At 32.1% G+C, this 25,475-nt stretch overlaps 1 protein-coding gene across 1 annotated transcript in view; it reads left to right on the forward strand.

Annotated features, from left to right (window-relative positions):
• LOC106079389 (protocadherin Fat 4-like) overlaps window positions 1–25,475 on the forward strand; it is a 207,697-nt gene that overhangs the window by 157,755 nt on the left and 24,467 nt on the right. Inside the window, exons 44-65 of the mRNA XM_056027674.1 lie at window positions 170–315; window positions 1,507–1,719; window positions 2,275–2,487; window positions 2,897–2,975; window positions 3,194–3,394; window positions 3,575–3,793; window positions 4,485–4,557; window positions 5,504–5,610; window positions 5,732–5,848; window positions 6,123–6,274; window positions 6,947–7,121; window positions 7,973–8,156; window positions 9,265–9,370; window positions 9,687–9,924; window positions 10,127–10,283; window positions 10,873–11,034; window positions 20,807–21,032; window positions 21,781–21,841; window positions 22,207–22,347; window positions 22,986–23,150; window positions 23,517–23,690; window positions 24,986–25,105. Coding sequence (XP_055883649.1) covers window positions 170–315; window positions 1,507–1,719; window positions 2,275–2,487; window positions 2,897–2,975; window positions 3,194–3,394; window positions 3,575–3,793; window positions 4,485–4,557; window positions 5,504–5,610; window positions 5,732–5,848; window positions 6,123–6,274; window positions 6,947–7,121; window positions 7,973–8,156; window positions 9,265–9,370; window positions 9,687–9,924; window positions 10,127–10,283; window positions 10,873–11,034; window positions 20,807–21,032; window positions 21,781–21,841; window positions 22,207–22,347; window positions 22,986–23,150; window positions 23,517–23,690; window positions 24,986–25,105 — 3,429 coding nt within the window. The remainder of the gene's footprint in view (window positions 1–169; window positions 316–1,506; window positions 1,720–2,274; window positions 2,488–2,896; window positions 2,976–3,193; window positions 3,395–3,574; window positions 3,794–4,484; window positions 4,558–5,503; window positions 5,611–5,731; window positions 5,849–6,122; window positions 6,275–6,946; window positions 7,122–7,972; window positions 8,157–9,264; window positions 9,371–9,686; window positions 9,925–10,126; window positions 10,284–10,872; window positions 11,035–20,806; window positions 21,033–21,780; window positions 21,842–22,206; window positions 22,348–22,985; window positions 23,151–23,516; window positions 23,691–24,985; window positions 25,106–25,475) is intronic.

A 25,475-nucleotide genomic window follows, 5' to 3' on the forward strand; every position in this document is an offset into this window, starting at 1 on the left:
GGTCAATATTTATTAAAGCAATGAAAGTCACTACTATTAGGGGTTGTAAAAAACAAAACTGGGTTACAAGAATTCTGTTAAGTATTTTACCATTTTATTCTGTTTGTTATTTTTGTTGCATTATTATGTTGTTAGTTAACCCTTTGTTGTTTTTTTTTATTTATTTCAGGAAGTGACAGTGCATTGTTCACAATCAATCAAACTGGTGTCATCAGGGTTACATCTAGTGCTCAAATAGATTTTGAAACTACTCAACAGCTCAGTCTAGAGGTCAAGATATCTGATGGGGTCCATGATGTGACTTCTTTTGTCAAGGTTTAAAAAATTTTTATTAGATATTATTGTCTAAGTTTCACAATATTATGTCTGAGTTTCACAATGTCATGTTTAAGTTTCCAGATTTCATGTCTTAGTTTCACAATTTCTTGTGCCTTGTTCAACAATCTCAAGTCAGGACTTCTCATTGCTATTTTGTATGCAAATTTTAAAGCATACATAAGCCTGGCTGATTGTTACATCTCTTAACCCATTTTTACAAAGCTTATATCTACTCTGTCTGTCTGGTAAAAAGTTAAAACATGTTTTTTTTAATCCCATTTCCCATTCTCAGATCAAGCTAAAACTTTTCACATTTATTTATTGAACCTGGCAAGACATGAATCGATAAAAAAAAAATACTAATTAGTTAATTAATTATTGGTGATTAATTATTTTATATGATATTAAAATAAGGGTAATAAATGCTACTTAATGAGAGATGTGAATGTATATATTGATTTAATCCCCTTATTACATTTGGACAAGTTTTTTCTCCAACTTCACATTCTCTGATCAAGTTGAAATTTTGCATAATTATTTATAGTTGATGACAATATGAGCATAAATCCAAAAGTTAACCAATTAGTTAATCACTATTACTAATTAATTAATTTTGTTATATATAGCAGAAAGGGAGTTAAACCCTGTAATATTTATATAAATTGCAGTAATTAGTGGTTCTTTCCCTTAGATAAGCTTTGATTTTTAAAAGTTTTTTTTCTATTGCTTTTAATCTTGTAAGACCAAAAAAAAAAGTGTCATATGATTTTTTTACTATATGAATATTTTAGATTCCTTTTTTATGTTACTTTACCTTTTTCAAAATATACAATTATACAAACTAAGCTTTATGTAATTTTTACTTTTAAATTGTAAAAATATACTAGTATGAATTTTCAATTTCATATGCATTTTTGTCAACTATTTGCCATAAAAATCTCATATCTTTTATTCATTGTTAAGCCTACCCATAATCTCTTGAGTGGATGACAATATATTTACCATTTGTCTATCTTTTAAGCGCATTACATAGTTAATTTTGATTAATTGTTACTGAAGTAGAATACAGTTACACAATCTTATTATGTCTTACAAACAGAGAAATAGAGAATACTTCTCAAGCCTTTTGAAACACCCTACACATTTCTTTCTAGATATAATTTCTGTAATGTTTGTGTGTCCTAACAGATTACTGTCACAGATCTTGATGAGTTTGATCCCAAGTTCTCTCCCCCTGGTCCATATAGCCTCAGTGTCCAGGAAAATGTCAGTCTCAACAGTCTCTTAATAACAGTGAATGCCACTGACAATGATACCTTTGACAACATCAGAGATTTTAGTATTGTGGGCGGCAATAGTGAGAACAAGTTCTTGATTGATCCAATCACTGGCAGTGTCAGAGTAAGTTTATACCTGTGTGGTAAAACATGATATGTTTACCTAGAGAAATGTTTTTTGTACTATCCCATTCACAAGGAGCTAAAGGGATAGTAAGAAAAAAAAATCCCATTAGCTCTTATTGAATTAGAATTTGTTTATTTGACATGTTTTGGATGTCCCTTCAGAATTGAAGATTATTACATCCTAGCCTAAAATTATGCACAGGACAGTGGGCAGAGTTTGAATCTGGAACCATCGAGACAACAGTGCAACACATCCCACTCTACCAGGCAGCTATATTTTCTTTTTTTTTTATTTATTTCTCCATAAGATGCCCTCAGGTTATGTACAGAGCAAATCAATCAAGCAATTAGCTAGTTATTCATGTGTTTAGTGATTGTTGCATTCTTTGCCACCTTTCAAAAGTAATACCTGTAGTTTAACATTAGTGTCAAAACAATATTTTTGTCATCAAAACTTCTACAAGTTCTATTTTGTTTTAATCTGTACTTTAAATGCTGGACACTTCATTTGTTTTGATGGACTCTTTTTTTCTTGACTTTTTTTTCTTTATAGATTTTGAACTCTCTTGATTATGAGAAAACAAAATTCTACTCATTGACACTGCAAGTGAAAGATTCAGGCAACCGCACCAGTACATCTGTATTAAACATAACTGTTTTAGATGTGAATGACAACCATCCATTCTGTAACACAACCTGGTTTGTGGTCAGTGTGTTTGAGAATGAGTCTGGCAAAGTGCTGTTTACTCCGGACTGTTATGATCTTGTAAGTTGTCTTTGCTGTTTTTGTAACTTTGTGCATAATGATGACAGGCAGATTCTTGGAGCTTGCACTCCATCTGTTGTCTTCTGTGTCCAGGGTTCAACATAAGTGGATGATTTTTTATCTGCTACCATGTTTATATTAGATCTGGAAATAATAATGTTGGAAAAGAAATTTAATGAAAAACTTTCCCATTTCTGGTAGAAAATCTAATTCTTATGAGATCTTGAAGAACAAAAGAAATGTCTAATATCATTAAGGTCTTATATTTTATGCTTTCAAACATTCTGGGTCATGCTAAAGTAAACATCTTGCTAAAGAAAATCAGATATGTGAGGCTTATATTTGTTGTATTGGTCAATTACTATTATGTACATAATTTTTGGTCAGTAAAAATATATTCCTTTTTCAGGACACCAATTTAAATCCTAATGATGCCTACAAACTTATGTCTGGTAATATTTCCTCACTAGATCTCAACAAAACAACTGGTGATTACTTTTTCTCTTGTTTGATCATTTTATTATCATTTGCTAGATTTCTTATTTCCCATTTATACTTAAATATTCTTGTGCACCTTAGCTCACAATCTTTAAGCAAAATGACTTATTGCAGATATTCTTTGCCTAACAAATTAAAATTAACACTTTTTGCTTTAATTATTTATATGGCAGAATTCATTTTTCTCCAAATTAATTAATCTTTGTAGGTGCTGTATATCTGATGGCACCTTTGGATTTTGAGACCATGACATCCCACACCATGATCATCAAAGCATTTGATAATGGTCCTCCAGATGTTGGAATTGACATTACTCTGACCATCATCATCAACCCAGTCAATGAATATAACCCTGTCTTCAACCCTACCAGCCAGTATAATGTATCTGTTCCTGAGGATGCTCCCATTGGTTAAGTATTTATATCAGATTTATAGTTCAAAAGAATAGATTAAAAAAGACTTGTGATGTTTTAACCTTTACTCTTGTTATAGCTGTGTATCTATTGTTTGATGCTGCTAATGAAGTAGATATAGATGTGTTGTTGTTAATGTTGTTTACACATTGTAGATGTTTTTATTGCTCTGTCAGGTTTAGAAGTGGCAACATTAAATGCCACTGACCTAGACAAGGGATATCTTCAGGGTACAGTCCGGTACTACCTAGTTGCCAACACTGAGTATTTTGAGATGGATGAGAGGACTGGGGAGATCAAAACTGTGAGGCAGTTGGACAGGGAACTCATTAGCAGCTACAATCTTAGTGTGGAAGCTGTTGATGACTATCCAGGATCACCAGATAGCAGATCATGTATGTAGCTCTCATTCATCATATATTCAGTTTAAATTTATAACATCCATTTTATAAGGTGCTTTAAAAAAAGTTGATTCTTATGCGAATAACCTTAAAGATTTAGCTTAAGTTAATGTATTAAAATGTTATACACTGTACAATTAGATATATATTAAATACTTACTTATATTAGATGGAAAGGGAACTATCCATATGACTCACTATGGTGTAAAGTACTTCCATATGGTATTTACTTGTGACATTTAACAGCTTGAGAAACAATCTTTTCCCTTCGCAACTTTTCATGCCTATTGTGGCTATTCCTTGATACACATTCACACATACACATTTGTAATGACCAGAAGCTGCAGCTTTTTCATCCTTTTGCCTACTTCTGGTGTGCAGTATTATTAAAAGATATTTTTTTAAAAAGCTTATCAATTTGTTTATTTCTTTTCCTGGTGAAGACTGGGATTTTTAGTTTTGGGATCTTTGGGCGCCTCTGAATCCATCCAGCTCTAAGTAAAGGCGGTTGGTCGTTTTGCTGGCCACATGACACTCTTGTTAACCGTAGGCCACAGAAACAGATGACTTTTACATCATCTGCCCTATAGACCACAAAGTCTGAATAGGGAACTTTACTTTTTTTTACTTTTTTAAAGTAATGATCTTTGGCTTAAATTATTATGTTTTTAATTATTTTTAATAGCATACGCCAGTGTAATAATCTCCATACTTGATGTCAATGACAACACACCAGTCTTCTCTAAGCCACTCTATGTGTGAGTATATCTTTTTACTTTGAAACATATATATATATATATATATATATATATATATATATATATATATATATATATATATATGTAGCTCCTTCTGCCTCTGAAGACAATGACATAGGACACTAATGACTAGTTGTAAAGAGCTTATAATTATAATTTCCTTTTTCTTTTAAAAAAACATTGTTAGCATTGATCTTCGTGGGAGTTTTTTTAGCCACTGTCAGTATAAAGAACATGTAGTTGATTTTTTTTTTAGCCACTGTCAGTATAAAGAACATGTAGTTTATTTTTTTTTAGCCACTGTCAGTATAAAGAACATGTAGTTTATTTTTTTTTAGCCACTGTCAGTATAAAGAACATGTAGTTTATTTTTTTTTTAGCCACTGTCAGTATAAAGAACATGTAGTTTATTTTTTTTTAGCCACTGTCAGTATAAAGAACATGTAGTTTATTTTTTTTTAGCCACTGTCAGTATAAAGAACATGTAGTTTATTTTTTTTTAGCCACTGTCAGTATAAAGAACATGTAGTTTATTTTTTTTTAGCCACTGTCAGTATAAAGAACATGTAGTTTATTTTTTTTTAGCCACTGTCAGTATAAAGAACATGTAGTTTATTTTTTTTTAGCCACTGTCAGTATAAAGAACATGTAGTTTATTTTTTTTTAGCCACTGTCAGTATAAAGAACATGTAGTTTATTTTTTTTTAGCCACTGTCAGTATAAAGAACATGTAGTTTATTTTTTTTTAGCCACTGTCAGTATAAAGAACATGCCTAGCCTGTGGACTACATCTGTGTTTTTGTTTTCCTGTCTTATCTCTGCTCCGCACTTATTTCTCACTGATTTACTTACTTATCTTTTTACATTTAGGAAAGAGTTTCATCCAAGCTTTTCCATCCACTCCAGCTGATTTGTTAGTATTGTTTCTCTTTCTATTATTTCTTAGTGCCACTTTATCTGAAATGGATGAAAACCATGAGATAACAACTGTCAGAGCCACTGATAAAGATGATCCCCAAACAAGAAATTTTGGAACTGTCACTTATGCAATAGGTGATAATTTTTTATATATAACTTTCAAAATATCTAATTATACAAACTTTAAAATGTAAAATAATAATATATAAATTAAGTTTACTTCATTTTTTAAATTGAAATTTGATTTCTGTTCTAGTGAAAGGAGGATCAGATTTTACCATCAATAATATAACTGGACAAATAAACAACAGTCATGTTCTGGATGCTGACCTAACTGGAAAAACAGTTTACACAATAATGGTAACAGCAACAGGTAAGTTGTACTGTTGAACAGGTATTTATATAATTTAATGAAACATATTTTTTCAAACTTAAATGCAAAAAAAAGGAAAAATTATTATTATGTTGAAGTAATTTATTTGATAAATTCATTCTTGCTAAGCTGCTGTTTTAAGCTATTAATAGGTTGCTGAAAAATCATGATAAATATAAAGTATTACTAAAATATAGCAAGGTTTAGCGTAATTTAAAGTTATATTTATTAACTTTCAGTTTATATTAACTAAGAATGAATGTCTCTGTAATAGACAGTTTAGGGGCAGCAGGAGCTTTGACATCAACAGCTTTAGTGGTTGTCACAGTTAGCACAGTCAATGAGTATACACCAGAGTTCTCTTCCCCATCCTATAGCATCACACTAAATGAGACACAGGTCAAGTTTGGAAATGAGATCTTAAGTGTAAGCTTTGGTTTCTTTTTCTTAAAGATCTAAATAATGAGTTTCAATTCTAAAGGAATGTCTGTAATGTATAAATTAATCAATGTTTATGGGCCAATTTTGTATTTATATTTATTATATTTATTCGCTTTTTTTGTAATATTATGTCTACTTAATGCCAAAATATCACTTGTAATAATTTCAACTAAAAACTGTTTATAGTTTAGCCCCAATATTTTTTTAATTACATATGGTTCATTTTTATGTGATAGCATGCATGCTAAGTGTGCTATGATACAATCTCTTTATATGATAGCATGCTAAGTTTACTATGGTAAATCTCTTTATGTGAACCTGTAGGAGAGTGGCTATCTGGAAGAAAGTTTCCATGCTTCATTAAGGTTCATAGCAAACAAAACTCAGCTTGAGTCAGGATTTTAACTTGAGCCCACTTGATAGGGTGCCAAACAGTTTGTCACACTCATCCTACATTATGAAGCTTACAGCAAGTTCATTTTATATTTTAAATTCCTTGACTGAGTTGTTTGGACATTTGAGAAAGGATCCCTTGAGATTTCATTATTTTACTACCTACAGTGGTGGTGATGTTATTGATAATTGCTACATAAATTATTCAGTTTTTAGATAATCTAACATTAATTTTAATCAGTACTATGCTTTCTTTTATTTCAGTTTTTTGCTCGAGACAACGATACAGGTTTGGATGGGGAGTTCACATTTGACTTTGCTGTACCACAAACTAAGTTTGCAATTGTGCAGTCTGACAAAGCAGGAAAGCTTATTCTAAATGACAATCTGGATTATGAAAAAAATGACACACTATTTCAATTTCAAATCTTAGCTAAAGGTGAATGAAAATAAAACTTTAAATATTCTATATTACCATTGAACAAATAAATTTATCTTTTTTTAAAATCTTTTTTTAAATTTCTGTGGATGCTAAAAGATCCAGATAGTGTCAACAACCTGTGGGTTATGAGAGTTATATAATGCTCTTGGCTCCCTAATGTGTAATCTCAAATGGCGACTTTATTAATGCTTTGTCTGAACCACACTCTGAGCCACACTAAGTGGTTATATTTAATGAACAAAGAAACATGCATTACAGTTCTGACATAAATAATCTTGACCTCAGACAAGAGCCACTTCAAATTACAAAGTTTGCTCAGTGTGGTGCTTTTAGAATATAAATAGTCACATGTCACTTATTGTGCATATCTTTTAGGCTGTAACAAAAATTACAAAACAAAGGCTTAGCTAATCACAGTGGAATTGTATACCAAATGAAACAACCCAAAAGGCTATCATAAAGTGTGAAAATCATTATTCAACTTTTAAATAATAAGGGATTGTCTTTGAGTTTTAGGAAGATAGAAATACTTATTTCCCCTTTACAGAAATAATCAAATAACTAACTTAAGTTAGTGTCAACTGTGAATGCTTGATGCATTTTCCTTAGATAATTTCCTTAATTAAAGTAAGGCCAAAATTAAACTCTTTTTGTGCTGCAAGATAAAAATATTTAAAAAAAAAGAGTTCTTTGCAATGAGAGCTTGGTTTTAGACACAAAAAATAAATACAAAATAAACTAGCATGGAGGGAATAAAAATAAAATTGAATACAACTCTAAAATACTATTTCATATTCTTAATGTTCTGTTCTGCTAAGAGAACAACTCTACTATTTCTTGTTCAACAGATAAAGGCTCTTCATCTCGCACTGGCACAACTGAGGTCACTGTGATTCTAAATGACATGAATGACAACTTCCCAAGTTGTGTGAGTGTGGTGAATGTTGATCTGCCAGAGAACACAAACCAAATAGCTAATGTGACATGCACAGATCAAGATGCCAAGACAACTTTCAACTACACTGTTTTCAGGTGAGTCACATAGTTTTTGTGTGGTTGGGTAGACAGACATTGCATGTTTTAACTCCTTTATCAAAATAATATATATTTTTTTTAAGATAAGATAAAATAATTTTTATTGATCCAATCAAATGGAAATTCAGTTTGACTACAATTGACAACCTCGGCGTAACTACTGTACAATAACAATATAGATGCAAATACGAACAACATTCACACAAGAAACACATACACACTCACAACCAGCACTTTATGAATTAGACATGTATGTACTTCTTGATGAAGACAGATGATCTTGTAACACTCTGATCGAAAATGGGATAAAGAAGTTTTTAAATCTTTCTGTTTTAGTTCTTATAGAAAGGAGATGACCACTTCATTCAGATCTTATGTAACAGTGGTTTAATGGGTGCAGGTTGTCTTTAAGAATCGTGAGTGTTTTGGAAAGCCATCGTTCATGAAAAAGATATTCAAGAGATGGTAGCTGTGTTCGAGTGATATACAATGCTTTTTTAATTCGTTTCCAATTTTGAAGATTTTTTTGGTCAAGCTATAGTAGAGTGGAAGATGAGAGGCCAACTCCAACTTTTCTTTTTTTTCCAACTTGTTTCAAGATGCCATGATGTATTGACCTGGAGGGTTGGAACTTAGAGAACAAAGTCCAAAGCACACATCTTTACGATGCAACTCATCTTGAAAGATTGTAAAGAAATTTCAACAGCTTATTGAAAATCTGTGAATATGCTTGATTGATTTTCCATATTGTTGCTGCAAGTTGTCAATCCTTCTTTTGAATTGTTTATTGTCCTGTAAATAATTCTTATTTCCAGCTTTAACCATTTCTTCCATTACAAACACTTGTTCATTTTGAGCTGTAGAGTAAAAAATTATTAGGGGATATAGATCAAGATTTGCAACCTTCCTTTTTTAGAGATATGTGAACAAAAAAAAATTGATTTTGCTCCAATGTCAAAAGGAAATGCTGGTTTAGCTTATTTAAAATGCTTTACTAGCATAATGCATGTGAAATTTGTACTACTCATTATCTTTGGACTCAAAACAAAAGCCTTATTGTTATTATTATTATTAGCTTGTATGAATGGTATCTTCTGTTTGACAGTATCACACCAGCCACTATTAATGTCTCTGTGTCTCTAAATGGAGTCGTGACTGTATCACCTGCCTTGGATTATGAGACTCAAACTTTCTACCAGATCATTATTCAGGTCAGTCTGAGCATGTTTCCATCATATAAATATTGTGCTCTAATATCTAAAGTATAAAGCAATGTACTATGTATGTATGTATGTATGCTTATAGAAATCAACATTATTTAACCAATTTAGATTAATTTTGGCAGAATATTCCCTAGATAATTACCACTAATTCTACCTTCTACCACCTTCTGATGGGAGGGGCTTTTAAAAAAAAAATTAGTTTTATTGTATGTTTTTTTAAAAAATAAACATGTATTTCTGCTTTCAATATAAGGTAACACAATAGTGTTATAGCTTTAAAGCTGATATGTTATAATTGAACCAGGTGGTTGACACACAGTTGGGTAATCCAGTCCACACAGCTAGTATTGTCATCAATGTTCGTGTCAGCGACCTGAATGACAATAAGCCCTCCTTCAACAGACCCTTCAACTTTACAATCAAGGAAGACTATCCAGTCAGCAGCAACATTCTCTACAGAGTGAATGCCACTGGCAATGATGGGCCCTTTGACTATCTGACCTATTCTGTTTACCCAACAACTTATTTCACAGTCACACCATGTAAGCTTTTATGTATTTTTGTCTTCTTTGTCTTTAGTGTTAGTAGTTCAGAAATATGAAGATTAATTGAATAGTAAGGCTGAAAATATTTTCCTAAATGTTGGTGGCTTTGTAGAAAAACACAAATTTAAAATTAAAAATGTGTCATCTGCTTTAATAAAAGAAATTTTTACATCAAAGTGTTTGCACTCTTGAATTTCAGTGTCTGGGGAGATAACATTGAAGTCAACTGCTCCAGATTTTGAGACTGTTGGATCATTGTACATTTTAACAGTATGTGTCATGGACACCCCCAACCCAGTGTCGTTTACAGTCTGTCAGAACATCAGTGTTACTATTGAGGATGTCAATGACAATAAGTAGGCTGTCTTCTTTCTTACACATTTGTATGAGAATTAAAAATTATGTAGAGACTGTTTGAGAAATAATTTTAAAGCTAATTTGATTGTCTTTTACTTGAAAGAAATGACTATCTGTAGTTTATGAGGGTAACATGTTTTTTTTTAGGGCTAAGAGGCAATCTGAAAGATAACTATAGAGGCAACTGTCTACCTCAAAAATGGATGGACTAAAAAAAATGTTTTTTAAAGAAAGATAAATAAACTTTTCACTGAAAGAAAACTCCCATTAACACCTTATAGAGCAAACTTCAGTTTTAATAATTGGCTCTGATTTATATGACTGGCTGTTAGTTCAGTTCACAATCTCCTTCAAAAGACGTGACTTGAGGACTCGGCTTTAAATCTGACTGTCTTGGATTTAATTTTTTTAGCCACGTTTTAGGACACACCAGTTTGAAAAAACAAAATGGTGGTGGGGGCAATAAAAGGGCTTTTGTTCAACAAGCTAGAGAAACATGAACTTTCTCCCTATACAAAGTAAGAGTTGTGTTTTGTAAAACATCAGGGACATAAAAAATATTTATTTTGTTGAACCTTGTGTGCACAGGCCAGTGTTTAGTCCAGCTATGTATACCAGCTCTGTGTCAGAGTCAGATCCCAAAGATACAAGACTTGGCGCAGTTGTCACTGCCAAAGATAGAGACAGTTCAGCTCAATTTAATACTATCACTTATAGTATTCTTGATGGCAATTCAGCACAAAAGTTCAGGTAAGAATATCAAACAGTATGACTGAAATGGATTTGTGCAATTTGTTGTTTGTTTATTTTTTCTATTGCTTTTTATCTGTTCTCCCAAAATGTTGTAGTTTAATGTTTTTTCAAATATTTTTCAAGCCTACTGTCACCACCTCAAAGTTGGTGCCATAGAGTAGAAACCCTAATTCTGTATTGTGTATGTTAATTCCATATTGTGAATCTTATTCACAACCCATGTTGCACTAAGGTGAACACTTTTGACCTTAGGTGAACCAGAGAGTTAAAGGCAGTCAGTCCACATAGAGATCTTGTAGCAAGCACTTGTATTGAGTCACTTAAGATATAAGCAGTAGAGTTAGATGTTTAAAGTAGTTGGTTATAGAATAAGTACTAAGTTGTGATATTCGTATATTACTGTTGGATTAATACTGACCATTCCTGGGTCGAATGGTATGGTGTATTCACTATGTGGTGTTATATTAAACTTATTGTCTGCTACACCCAGCGTCATTTCATTATTCAGTGATTTGTAACAAGAACCCAATGTCACCACCACGCCTACATTGATAACCACAGCCACATTCATAACATATAAAATAACGCAGTGACATTTTTAAAACAACACAGTGACATTTTTGGTGTCAGAAGTGTCAGCAAACAGCATTTCTTGGTGTCAGAAGCGGCCGAAAACGACATTTATGACAGCATTGTTCAAAGTCACTTTAACATGATATGCTGAGACAACCTGCGTGGACGAAACTAGACAACCCTGATCTTACAACCTGTGTGGGTGAAACTAGACAACGTGATACTACAACCGGTGTGGGTGAAAATCTAGTACTACAAGTCATTCAAGTCACCGTTTGAAGACAGCTGATATATGGTCAGTCGAAGTAGCTGACATATTCAAGAATCATCTACATCGAGTGCTCGTCATAATTCTAATGACACACTCCTATTGTCGCTGTCTAACAGCACATTTAATAAGAGAGCGCTCTCACTCTTAGACCTCCCTCACTCTTAGACCTCCCTCACTCTTAGACCTCTCTTGTCGTCACTACCTAAGGTCATTTTTAGTTATTTATATTTGTTTCAGCAACTGTACGAAACAGTGGATTACCTATCAAGCACATGAATTATTTATTGGATTACTTGTCAACTATATGAATTGTTTAATGGATTATCTGTCAAACATATGAAGTATCTATTGGATTACTATTGTTCAAGAACTTGAGTACCGTACCATTTAACATTGTACTGTGGATTTAACAAGTGGATTACTTATGAACTGTACTATTCTACTGTGGATTTAACTAGTGGATTACTTATGAACTGTACCATTGTGCTGTGGATTTAGCAAGTGAATTACTTATGAACTGTACCATTGTACTGTGAATTTAACAAGTGGATTACTTATGAACTGTACCATTGTACTGTGGATTTAACAAGTGGATTACTTATGAACTGTAACATTGTACTGTGGATTTAACAAGTGGATTACTTATGAACTGTACCGTTGTGCTGCGGATTTAGCAAGTGGATTACTTATGAACTGTACTGTGGACATATTTTATGTGGAGCATCACCGGAACTTTATGTACAAGTGAATATTTAAGGGAAGTAACTTTAATTACCCTTAGTATTATCAGTATTGATTAGTTCTCTTGAACTACACCACAATTTTTTTCATTGTTTACATTTGTATTTATATATATACATTTGACTTTAGGGAATAAATTTAATTATCTATTGAGTCTGAGCATTTATATTTTTTTTTCAAGTAAGCATCCAGGTATTGGTAGGGACTCTTTAGATAAAGTAAATACTTGATCGTATAGCTGTATTAGTTAAGTTTGTATTTCGTCAAGTATCTATCATATTGTTAAACTCTTGTATTGATATTGTCTTGTTTACATCTGTTGAATTTTCTTTTGCGTCATAGTTATTTCTCATTGTAATTCTTTTGTCTACTATTTCTACTATCTTGTAATGTCTCTTTAAAGCAGACTGTTTAGTATCTATAGTGTATTTATGTTTGTCTAATTAATTACTTATTAATATATATATTTATTTTACTTCTTATTTCAACCTATTTTTTATTATTATCAACACTACACTACACACTTGATAAACTATGGGATATATTTTGATTTGAGATTGACAAGATTTATATTGTGTATACTCTTCAAACACATTGAACTATTTTGATACTATTGATACATTGATCACTATTTATCAGACTAATAAGGCTCACATAATTGTGAATTACTTGTTGCAATAAACTTTTACATTGCAAGTGGAGATACTAGAAATACATAATCACATAATTGATCAGTAAAGTATTACATTACGAACTAGACAAAATACCAAGAATAACTTAAGATAACTCATAACCTCAATTGTTTCGCACAAAATATATATCTACTATTACCTGCAATTACTATTTGAGCTATAATAATTATTTATCGTACAATATTCATTTACAACTACCTAGTGTACACATATCTATTACTAAACTATATTACTAATTTGAATCTTTGAAAATGGCTGAGTATGAAAAACTAATAGAGATAGTGGATAAACTAAAGTTAAAAGAAGATGATAGAGCTGCATTCATTAAAATTGAAATAGATAGAATTAGAGTAGAAAAAGACAAGCAACGGGAAGAAAGGCTACATGAAAGAAGACTGAGAGAGAAAGAACAAGAAAACTTAGAGAAAGAAAAAGAACGCCAGCATGAAATAAAATTAAAAGAACATGAAGAAAAAATGGCCAAGCTAGCAAAAGAAAATAAAGACAATTCAGCAAGTCAAACTTCATCTCATCATCAGTATCATAGCAAATTTAGGAACTTTGACCCAAAAGAAGACACATTGGAAAATTTCATAATTCAATTTGAATACATCTGTCAAACAGCAAATATGAATAGTGCACAAATGGCTCAACAACTTCTAGCTAACCTAAGAGGTGAACCACTAAACATCATCGACACACTAACTATGGAGCAAAGAAAAGACTACAACACAGTAAAACAAAGACTAATTGAACATTTTGGCAAAACGGAGGAGCACTATCGAAAACTTTTTAGGGAAATAAAACTAGCCAAGAATGCAGATTTAAAAAGAACAATACATGACATGCGCCAGAACATGACAAAGTGGCTACAACTCGCAAACTGTAACTTAGATGACCCCAAACAGATCTTAGATTTCTTTCTCATTGAGAATGTGTTAATAAATGTTACAGATGCAGCATTCTCATTCCTGAAGGAGAGAAAAATAAAAAATGAAGCTGAATTGATATCAAACTTAACAACATACAAAGACTCACACCCAAACATCACCATTGACAAAAGGGAATTGTACAATGTAGCTGCAACAGTGACAGAAAACCATCCAAGAACTACATATAAATTTAAATATGCCAAGAGCATACAATGTTTTTTCTGTGGCATATTGGGTCACACCAAAGCAGAGTGCAGAAAGAGAATGGCATCAGAAAAACAGCAATATGTAAATAGAAACCATAAATATGGAAGAGATAACAGAACTTTCCAGAGCTTCAGTCCTAACTACAATAGATCCTATCAACAACAATATAACAGAAGAACATGGCAAAGCTACAGTCCAACTAACAGTAGATCACATCAAACAAACAGAAGATGGCAAAACAACAGAATGTCTAGAAGAGATCAATTTCAAGATAGACAACATACTTACCACAATAACAATCATACCAGACAAAACATAGCAGCTGTAGCAACTGAAACACCAATAGAATATGAAACAGTAGCATATATACAGACAAAGGTAGCCAAATTAAAAGTGTATCCTGCCTATGTGGATGGCATTAAGGTATATGCATTACGTGACAGCGGCTGCACCTCAATCATTGTGAAGAAATCACTAGTAAAACCTGAACAGATACTTGAAGACAAGGTCACACTGACTTATGCGAATAAAGACTTATGGGAAGTATGTGAAACAGCATTAGTTTTCATTGAATCACCATGGTTCACTGGTCAATACAAAGCCATAGTAATGAACAACCCAGCTGAAGAACTAATTATAGGGAACATAGAGAATATAGTTGAACTATCAGAAGAAGCCTTAGTAAAATGGGCTAATAGTGTAAATCAAGAAAATATAGAAGTAGCTGCAGTAACAACAAGAGCTCAAGCTAAATTAGATAAGGAAAGCAGAAACACTGACACAAGTGAAGTGACCAGTGAAAGAAATAAAGGCAAACAGTATATTTCAAACAAAGATACTGTACATATAGAGTGTCAAACGGAGAACACATCAAAAATAAAAAATGACAAGAAAGACAAATCTTTTATGGCCATAATTCCAAACATGAATGTCAACAAAGATGAATTAATTGAGATGCAGCAAAATGATCCAACAATTTCGAACATATGCAAGAATTTATGCAACAGAACTGAAGGACCATACAGCAAAATAAATGGAGTAGCTATAAAGCATAAGAAAATAAGAAATGGAAATGAAGTGCTACAAATAGTAATACCTCAGCAATTGAGAAAAAGCATCATTGAAACATGTCATGACAGTCCCTTGGCTGGACATATGGCTTACACAAGAACACTAGAAAAAATAAGACACAACTGTTTCTGGCCTAAGATGGAGCAAGAAGTGAAGGCATATACTAAGAGTTGTGTACAGTGCATAAGAAGAAATCCAATCACAGGGAAACACAAAGCACCTCTACAAGAAACAGATACAGTAGAGACACCATTCGAAAAACTAGCCATGGATATAGCTGAACTTCCAACTGTAACAGCTAAAGGAAATAGATACATATTATCATTCATGGATTTTGCCACACGCTGGCCTGAAGCTTTCCCATTAAAACACATTGATGCAAGTACGATATGTCAGACGTTATTACTATTATTTACCATGATAGGCTTTCCTAGAACCATTGTCAGTGATAACGGAACTCAGTTTAAAGCGGCCCTAACAGCTGCATTCACAAAGTTAACAGAAGTCAATCAAGTCTTTAGTACAGTTTACCATGCACAAGCGAACAGTATTGTAGAACGTTGGAATAAATCTATGAAGATTATGTTGGACAAAGTATGTATGGAAAACCCAAACAACTGGGATGAGATGCTACCATATATATTGTTTGCGTACCGTGAAGCCAAGAACGAATCAACAGGTTTCTCTCCATATGAATTAGTACATAACAGAAAAATGAGAGGACCATTACATTTATGGAAACAAAACATGCTTGAGATTAAAGAAGAAGATTTCCCACTTATAGTGAAGAACAAAAATCAGTTAACATATGCGGTCAAAACGGCACAAGAGAATATTAAAAGAAGCACAAAGAAACACAGAGACATTAAAAACAAAAATAGAGTGTTAAGAGAATTTGAAGAAGGAGATACAGTTTACGTAAAAATGCGAGATGAGGAAGAATTTTATGATGGTCCATATACTATTGAAAAGAAAGTAGGAAACGTAACATATGAAGTTGAGATGAATGGAATAGTGAGGAAATTACATGTCAACAAACTGAAAGGTAGCCCCAGAAGAGAACATGCTATGGTAGTACAAAGCAATGATGCGGAAGAATGTGAGATATTTGAAGATGAGACAGATAGCGAACTAAATTTTTTTCTTCATGCCTGTGCTGTATCACAACATATTGAAACACCAGCAGCAAATGAAGAGCAAGTAGAAAATGTATTGAGAGAGTACAAGGATGTGATTACAAATCAACTAGGGAGGACAAGCATAATTCAGCATAAAATCAGATTGAAAGACTATTCTGCAATAAAGAAAAAAAACTATACAATACCAACAGCATACTGTGACAAAGTTAAAGAAGAATTAAATAAGTTACTGAAGGATGGAACAATCAGAAGGGTAGATGAACAAAGTGAATATGTGTCCCCAATAGTAATAGTCAAAAAGAAAGATAACACTCTACGTGTGTGCTGTGATTTTAGAGAATTGAATAGCAAAACAGTGATTGATGCAGAACCACTACCTCTACCAGAACAGTTGATAGAAAAAATAGGAACCTCAGAAATATTTACCACTTGTGATTTGAACCGTGGGTTCTGGCAAATAGAGATGGAGGAGAGATCCAAAAAGTTTGCCGCGTTCAGCTGCAATTTGCCAGGTCTAGTAGGAGTGTACCAATGGAATGTGATGCCATTTGGCTTGGTGAACAGTACGGCAACATTCCAAAAATGTATGGCCAAGTTGCTGGAGGGAATAGAAGATGTAGTTTTCTACGTGGATGATATCTGCATATTTTCAAAAACTTGGGAAAATCACATTAAAACTCTCAAACAAGTATTAAATAGGCTGAGGGAGAACAAGTTGACTATAGCCCCGGATAAACTACATATAGGGAAAACTAAAATAGAATTTTTAGGCTATGAAATAGGAAACAAACAAATAAGGCCTACTAGAAGCAACCTAAATAAAATAATGCAAGTTAAACCACCAGAAACTAAAAAAGACATTCAAGCCATTATAGGATTGTTTAATTTTTACAAGAAATTTATTAGTAACTATACACAATTAATATCTCCTCTTTATGACTTATTAAAAGTAAAGAACAGCAACAAGGACACATATAAGAAAATAATTGCAGCTTCTAAAGAATGTAGAGAAGCAGTAGATAAACTCAAAGAAATATTTAATGATGATAAGAGATTACATATACCCAGTAAAGATAAAGTATTTGAATTATACACAGACGCATCTGACACTGCCATAGGAGCATGTCTTATGCAGAGAGATGATAAGAATAATCTGGTCCCCATAGAATATCTTAGTAGAAGATTATCCAGGGCAGAAACAAGATACAGCACCATAGAAAAAGAATGTTTAGCCATAGTGTGGTGTACACTGCGACTAAAAAGACATCTGTTAGGCAGATTTTTCCTAATATTTACAGATCATAAACCATTAACCACTCTAAATGTTAAAGCAAATACTAATAGTAGAATTACAAGATGGACCATGATCCTAGCTGATTTCCATTTTGAAATAAAACAAATAAAAGGGAAAGATAATGTTATTGCTGATTTTATGTCCAGATATATTCAAGATAATCAGAATGACTTAGATAATGATCTATGTCATGTTAGTCAAAACTTGTATTGCTAAATGTCAAAGATTTAAGATTCACACCTTAAAGTAAAAAAAATTATTTTTACAACCAGCTATGATGTCATGTTGTAAACACTGAGCATTATTTTGTAAACATTGAGTACTATTTGTAAACAAACTTTGGAATTTGATTACTTCATTGTAACCTACATTTTTTCACATTCTTTTGTCAACAAGAATAACATTTTTGTACTCAACAATGTAAACAAACATTGAATTTTTTTTCCCAACTTATTCAGTACCTAGCTTAATTTTTTCCATGCAATGTAAACATTATTTTTTCTCATTGTATTGAGAACAACTTGGACAAAAATTTTTTTTTCTACAGCTATTGTAAACTAGATTGCAATTTTTTTTTACTATGTCATTTATCACAATTATATAACTTAGTCACATTTTTCAATACTATTGAAAAAGGAGATTGATTCATAATGTAACTTATTTATTCAATGTCAATTAGTGTAATTAAATATTGACATACACTTGTATTTTTTTGAAAACATTTTTGTCAAACTATTCGTATGGACTATAGTTTTTGTAACAATCATTGATGTAAACAAGAAGATTGTTATACAAACTTTTTGATATTTCAAGTACTGAAAGAGACACTTGATATTATTCTTTTAAATTGGACTTACACATTTTCACAACAGATTAAAATAAATACAACTAAACCATTATGATGTTATGCTTGTATATATATGCTTGAACAAATTAATGTAAACTCAAAGATTGTATCACAACTGACACATTTTCTCAGTTGAATCTTTTTTGACAAAAGAGTTTTTTGAACTTTGTACACAATAATCATTTGATAAACAATGTAACATTAAACTTTTGCCATTACTAGCTACAAATTATTTGAACTGTCATATGGAGAAATACTTAATTGAAACATAAGGTGCATGCAACAAGCACCATGAAAGATATTTATTTTGATTTCATGTTGATACTTTTGATCCAATATTTTGATACTTGAATTATACATATTTACTTGTGTAATATTAATGCACAACAATTTTTTATGGAGATGTCAAACCTCATATTGAAGTAAACAGATACATTGAATTTGTAACAATGATCATTAATCAATTTGATCTTGAATTTTGACACATATTTTGAATTTTTCTATACTTATCACTTACATATTGAGACTTACTTGTAACATTTTCTACATGATTTGTACATATTGTACTATTGGTGTCAAAAAAACCCAGACTTCTAACATTTCTATAGTGTCAAAGATTTTTTTTATAAATAGATATTGTGAATAAAAAACTTGTATTAATTTTTCACATTGTGACATAGGAGATTGTCATTGAAATTTTCATCACACTTTGCACATATTATTATGAAAAAGACTTGTAAATATTGAACACATTTGAATATTGATGTATATATTAGAACTACATGTAAAGAATTATTTGAGAGGTTAAGTATTTGACTCAGACAATTATTTGAATTGCCTTACAAGAATATGATGAATTAGAGAATTTTGCCCTTGTATGAATTTTTTTTGATTCAGCAAATATTTTGTGTAACACTGTCATATTATATATTTTATTTGAAGTTTGTAGTTCTATTTGAACTCTGCAATTGTACATTTGATAGACCCCAAGAATTCCAATTGATCCTACTTATGATAATTATGTCGTCAAGCTGAAAAAAATTTCTTCAAAATTTTTTTCAAAAGGGGGGTGATAGGTAATGTCACCACCTCAAAGTTGGTGCCATAGAGTAGAAACCCTAATTCTGTATTGTGTATGTTAATTCCATATTGTGAATCTTATTCACAACCCATGTTGCACTAAGGTGAACACTTTTGACCTTAGGTGAACCAGAGAGTTAAAGGCAGTCAGTCCACATAGAGATCTTGTAGCAAGCACTTGTATTGAGTCACTTAAGATATAAGCAGTAGAGTTAGATGTTTAAAGTAGTTGGTTATAGAATAAGTACTAAGTTGTGATATTCGTATATTACTGTTGGATTAATACTGACCATTCCTGGGTCGAATGGTATGGTGTATTCACTATGTGGTGTTATATTAAACTTATTGTCTGCTACACCCAGCGTCATTTCATTATTCAGTGATTTGTAACAAGAACCCAATGTCACCACCACGCCTACATTGATAACCACAGCCACATCCATAATATATAAAAACAACACAGTGACACCTACCTTGTTGTCCAATATATGCCAGAAAAGAGATAAAAATGTGCCTTTTAAAAAGAGATTAAAATGTACCTCTTAAGTTGACTTTGAAAAAGTTTATAATTATTTTTTGTTTAAATTTCAGCTTTTATTTTTGTCTTGTATATTTATTTAAAAATCTTGATTTTCTTTCTATATTGAGTAGATAGTTTTTGGGTTGTTTGTTTGTAAAAGTGCTGTTTCAATTAATGCAGAGAAAATGCTTTTATTTGTGAGTTACATCACCAAAAACTATTTGACATATATTCTTGTTGAGAATTTTGTCTTTAAAAAAATCTTTAAAATGGATTTTTATCTTACACGATGACAAAGAACCATGGCTCAGGTGAGGTACATGTGTTAAGTGTGGAAATAGTCAAAGCATTTCTGGTAAGAGGAAGTATGTTACAACCTTTTCTTTTTGCTTTAAATCACAGAATCAACGGCACTACTGGAGTGATATCTGTGGCCCAGGAACTGGATTATGAAACTGTGACCAGCTACTTTCTAATCATCCAGGCCACAGATGGAATGTTTACAGCTAATGCCAGTTACACTATCCAAGTTTTGCCTGTAAATGACTTTACACCAACCTTCAATGTCTCAACATTACACTACAATATCACCGAGAACACTCTCACAAACTTCACATTCAATCTTGATGTAAGTCTTCTTACTATTGACATGTTAGGGAATTAAGAACTGGATTATGTTTCTCTAGGGAGATTTTTAAAAAATATTTTAAATACATTTCTAAACAATATATACATGAATTCCTATTTTTGTACCGGCTTTATATTATGATAAATTATATATATAGAAATGTCTATTTTAGAGGTTACTCTATATCAAGAATTATAATGAACATTGTATTTTGCAAGTTCTAATTATGTCAGCTGAGAAAGTATTGGATAGTATTGAAAAATAAGATGCCACATTTGCATCTTAATTTTTTTATCTGAAGTGTTAAGTCTAAAAAAAAAAAGACATTTTAATCGGAAAAAAAGGAAATTACTTTTCTAATGCATCTTTCACTCTGGTAGTCTTGGGTTTGAATCAGTTTATAAATGAGTATTTATTTATTTAATTTGGTACTAAATCAGCCACAGTTTAAATGATATTGAAAAATGTGATTGACTTTTTAAAAACTAGTGTGACACAATTATTTGAACTAATCTAATTTCTTTTTATTTTGCTGTATTTTGCATTGGTTGGCCAGAGCACCTTATAATTATTTAACTGTCAACAATCTCATGTTTCCCCAATCAATAGTTAGTAATTCTTGCACTTGTCACCCTATGGGTTTTCATTTTTTTTTTTTATTCTTTTATTAGATCTTTAGGGGAATAATAAGCATATTTTTGTCTGAAAAAATTGTTTTGTATAAATCCAATTTTCATGTTTCTTCTAGTTTAATGTAACAGATGGAGATAGTGGATTGGATGGACAGTTCACTTACAGCATTGATCCAGGTAACTATTTTTTTTTAAACTGCCTCTGTGCATGGACTGCATGTTCAATCTGCTATAGCTTTTAAAAATGGCTCACAATTTTCTTTCTGCATAAGATTTCAGTGGTTTTGTCATGAAGCTTTTTACTCTATGAATTTTTATATTTTTTGTTTCTATAATAGTTCTTATTATTTCAATAATAGTTCTTATAAATTCATTAATAGTTCTTATAAATTCATTAATAGTTCTTATAAAAATTAATTAATAGTTCTTATAAATTCATCATAGTTCTTATGAATTATTTATGAAATCATTAATAGACATTTATAAATAAATTAAGTAATAGTTTGTTAAATGTATTTAAATTTGAACTTCCTACTATGTAGGTCCACTTGAAATTGACCCAGTCTCAGGTCTATTGAATGTGGTTGCTAACATTGACAGAGAGACCAATCAGGAGTACACCTTACACATCAGAGCCACTGACAAAGGATCTCCTCCAAAAACTGGAACCTTAACGCTGATAGGTAAACCTAAAAACTGAAGAAAAAAATTGTAAACCACTAATCTAATGAAAACGTTATTCCTTTTGTTAAGAGTTTGAAAACATTTTTAATGTAAGGCATCATCATCGATCTCCATTTGAGTGAGGGCTTGAGAGGCCCAAATCCTCTCTTGCAAAAGCCCTGGATAGAAACCCTGCTTTTTTGCATTGTGCATACGTCACCATACAGGTCGAGAATTTTTTGTTTCCCAGACCTGTCGAGACGGAGATCAGCAAGTCTGGGGCAGTCAAAAAGAATATGAGACACAGTTTCCTCTTCTTCACTGCAGTGGGAGCAACATGAGTCCAAATTTGGCCATAGCCGTGAGAAATATGAGCTAACAGGACAGTGGCCTGTCCTGCACTGTGCTATAATAGCTTTCTAAGGCCTGGACAGCCTTCACCACAGGGCAGTGCGGTCAGGGCACCTCATGCGCTCCCAGACTCCCAGCAATACAAACGAATTAAAAAAATATATGGTGTAGAGTGAAAAAGTTCTTTGATAATAAAAGCATGTGTGCCTCTTTACATTAAAAATTACATTGTTTGATAACACAAAATGATTTCAAAACATCATATATAGATTGCATACGATGTAGAGCTTTATGCCTGTATTTCTAGTGACTGTACTGGATGTCAATGACAATGCACCTACATGCACCCAGACTTTCTACACAGCGTTGATTGTTGAAAGCATCATGACCCCATCCATCATTGCTTCACTGAACTGCCTTGATCGTGACCTTGACCCATTACAGCACAACAATGCCATTAGTTATACCATGAGTAAGATTTTGACTATAAATTTAAATCCATTCATCTCATTCTCAGTTTTCCTTGTGATAATATTTCTAAGTTCTCTTTTTTGTTGGATACAAATTAAACAGGAAAATCATGCTAGTAGCTAAAAATGCTATATTTACTATATGTTTGTATATAGGCTACTTAAGTAGATGTGTTCATTTTTTTTTTAAGTTTATATCAACTCATTCTGTCTGTCTCAAACAAATCTTATACAGGTTTTTGTTTAGCTTATCCTTCATGCTATAGCATTCTCAGTGCACTTTAGTCTTGTTGACCTCTTCCCCTAATTGAAAATTTGCTGCTAGAAGTATTTAACAATGATTTCTAAAATCAACACTTTGTAAACAGCTTCCAATACAACCAATTGGTTTGAAGTGACAAGTCTTGGTGTCATCAAGGTGAAAAATGGTGTCAGCTTTGATAGAGAGGTGGAAGATTTCTATCCCATAGTTGTTGAAGTTTCTGACCAGTCTTTGACCAATAAACTGACCACAACAGTCATTGCTGAAGTAACAATTGCAGGTAATGGAAGTTTTTTGTTTTCATTTCAAAGCTTTATGCTTTAACTATTGTGTGCATGTGTTGTTTTGTTTCTCTGTGCTTTGTGTTCATGAAATAGTTATATATTAATTAACATAATGGAAGCAAATGACTGAAAAAAGGCTGAAATAAATTGGGGATATTTTAATTTTTAATTAGCATAGCAATACCTTTAATAACAGTTTTTAAAAAGAGATATCAATATCTCACCAGGATCTGAACTTGAGAGCTTCAGATTTATGTTAAGATTATGTTAATATTTTTACTCATCTGATAAACCATTTACATGGTGCCCAGTAACATAAGCTACTACATTATGCTGTAGTTCTTTTATTCCTTCAGTTGTCTGGATAAGTTTGACTATCTCCCATTTGTTAGCCATCTGGTATTTGGGTGGGAGCTTTCTTTGTGAGAAGTATAGGCCTAAAAGTTATTCACAAATTTACCTTTTGTTTCCAATTTTGATTTGATTTGATTTGGTTCTAAAAATGTAAAAGTTTATCAATACTTCCAGACACCAGATACACAAAAACTTGCCAGTTATAGATTTGCCTCCATTTTATGAAAATCTCCAATAGTGAAACAAAAAGCATCCTAATGAGGTGCCATGTGGAACCAAGTTCATTGCATTTGGTAGGGGGGAGAATACCTCAGCTTTTCTGTCATATTTCATCAAACTATTTCTGAAAGGAGATTTTCCCCAAATAATGGACCCCACCTCCTTTAGTCTCAAGTGTCCCACGATTAAAGCCCTGGGGAAAAATTTTGAGGTGAATTTTCAACTGCCAGTAACCAGCTCAAACAGAAAGATTGTGTTCATCCCCATTTTTTAAGTTGAGAGGATTGATCTAGAGTCCTAAAGAGACTCTCATGTGTTGTGATCTATTCAACAGCAAGTTTGAGCAGTTGCTTGTTTAGTAACATAAAAGAATATACTAGGTGGCTCTTACTTGTATAGTAAATGCTATTTCTCAATGTAACGAAAGTGGCATCTTGTTAATAGTTCTGAACTGCATTTCCCTTATTTACAAACAAAACCATTTAGTCACTTCCATAAAGCTTCAGTTTCTCTCCTATTCACAACTATGTTTGCTTTTTTAATCTATTAGTATTGTATCGTTACATATGGTGATCACAAATCTGCTTTCTGGATATAGATACTAGAAAGGCCATCTCTCAGTTCATGTAGTTCATCTCTTATGCATGTTTCTTTTCTTCAGCCAATAATTGTGACTTGCATTTTAAGGAGGCTTTTAAGTATATGTCTTCTATTTCAGACCTAAATGATAATTTTCCAGTGTTCAATCAATTGCCATCTGTTTATGAACTAGAAAATATTACTGTGGGTACTTCCATCATAACTGCTCAGGCTAATGACAGTGATATTGGACCTAATGGTAGGTAACAGACTTATTCATAGAGGAAGAAATTAGAATTAAATAAAGAACATGATGTATCCAACTGTATTACTTAAGCTCTTAAACTGTTACAATCAAATTAGTTTGTCTTTTAATATTGTTTACACCTTAGACTTGTTTTATGTAGACATAAAAATCACTGTAAGAAAACAGAAACTCAAATTAAACTTTGAAATCAAATCATAATAAATATGTGTATTATTGAAGATAAATTCTTGCATAAAGCATGCACATATAAAAAACAAATGTGAAGCTAAGTGCTAAAACAATGTTGTGTACCGGTATATAGATGTTACATATATGGCTTCATACCCTGGTCTGGACTGTCCATTATTTTGTCATATTAAAT

The sequence above is a fragment of the Biomphalaria glabrata genome, chromosome 4 (genome assembly GCF_947242115.1).
Source record: "Biomphalaria glabrata chromosome 4, xgBioGlab47.1, whole genome shotgun sequence".
NCBI classification, from domain to species: Eukaryota; Metazoa; Mollusca; class Gastropoda; family Planorbidae; genus Biomphalaria; species Biomphalaria glabrata.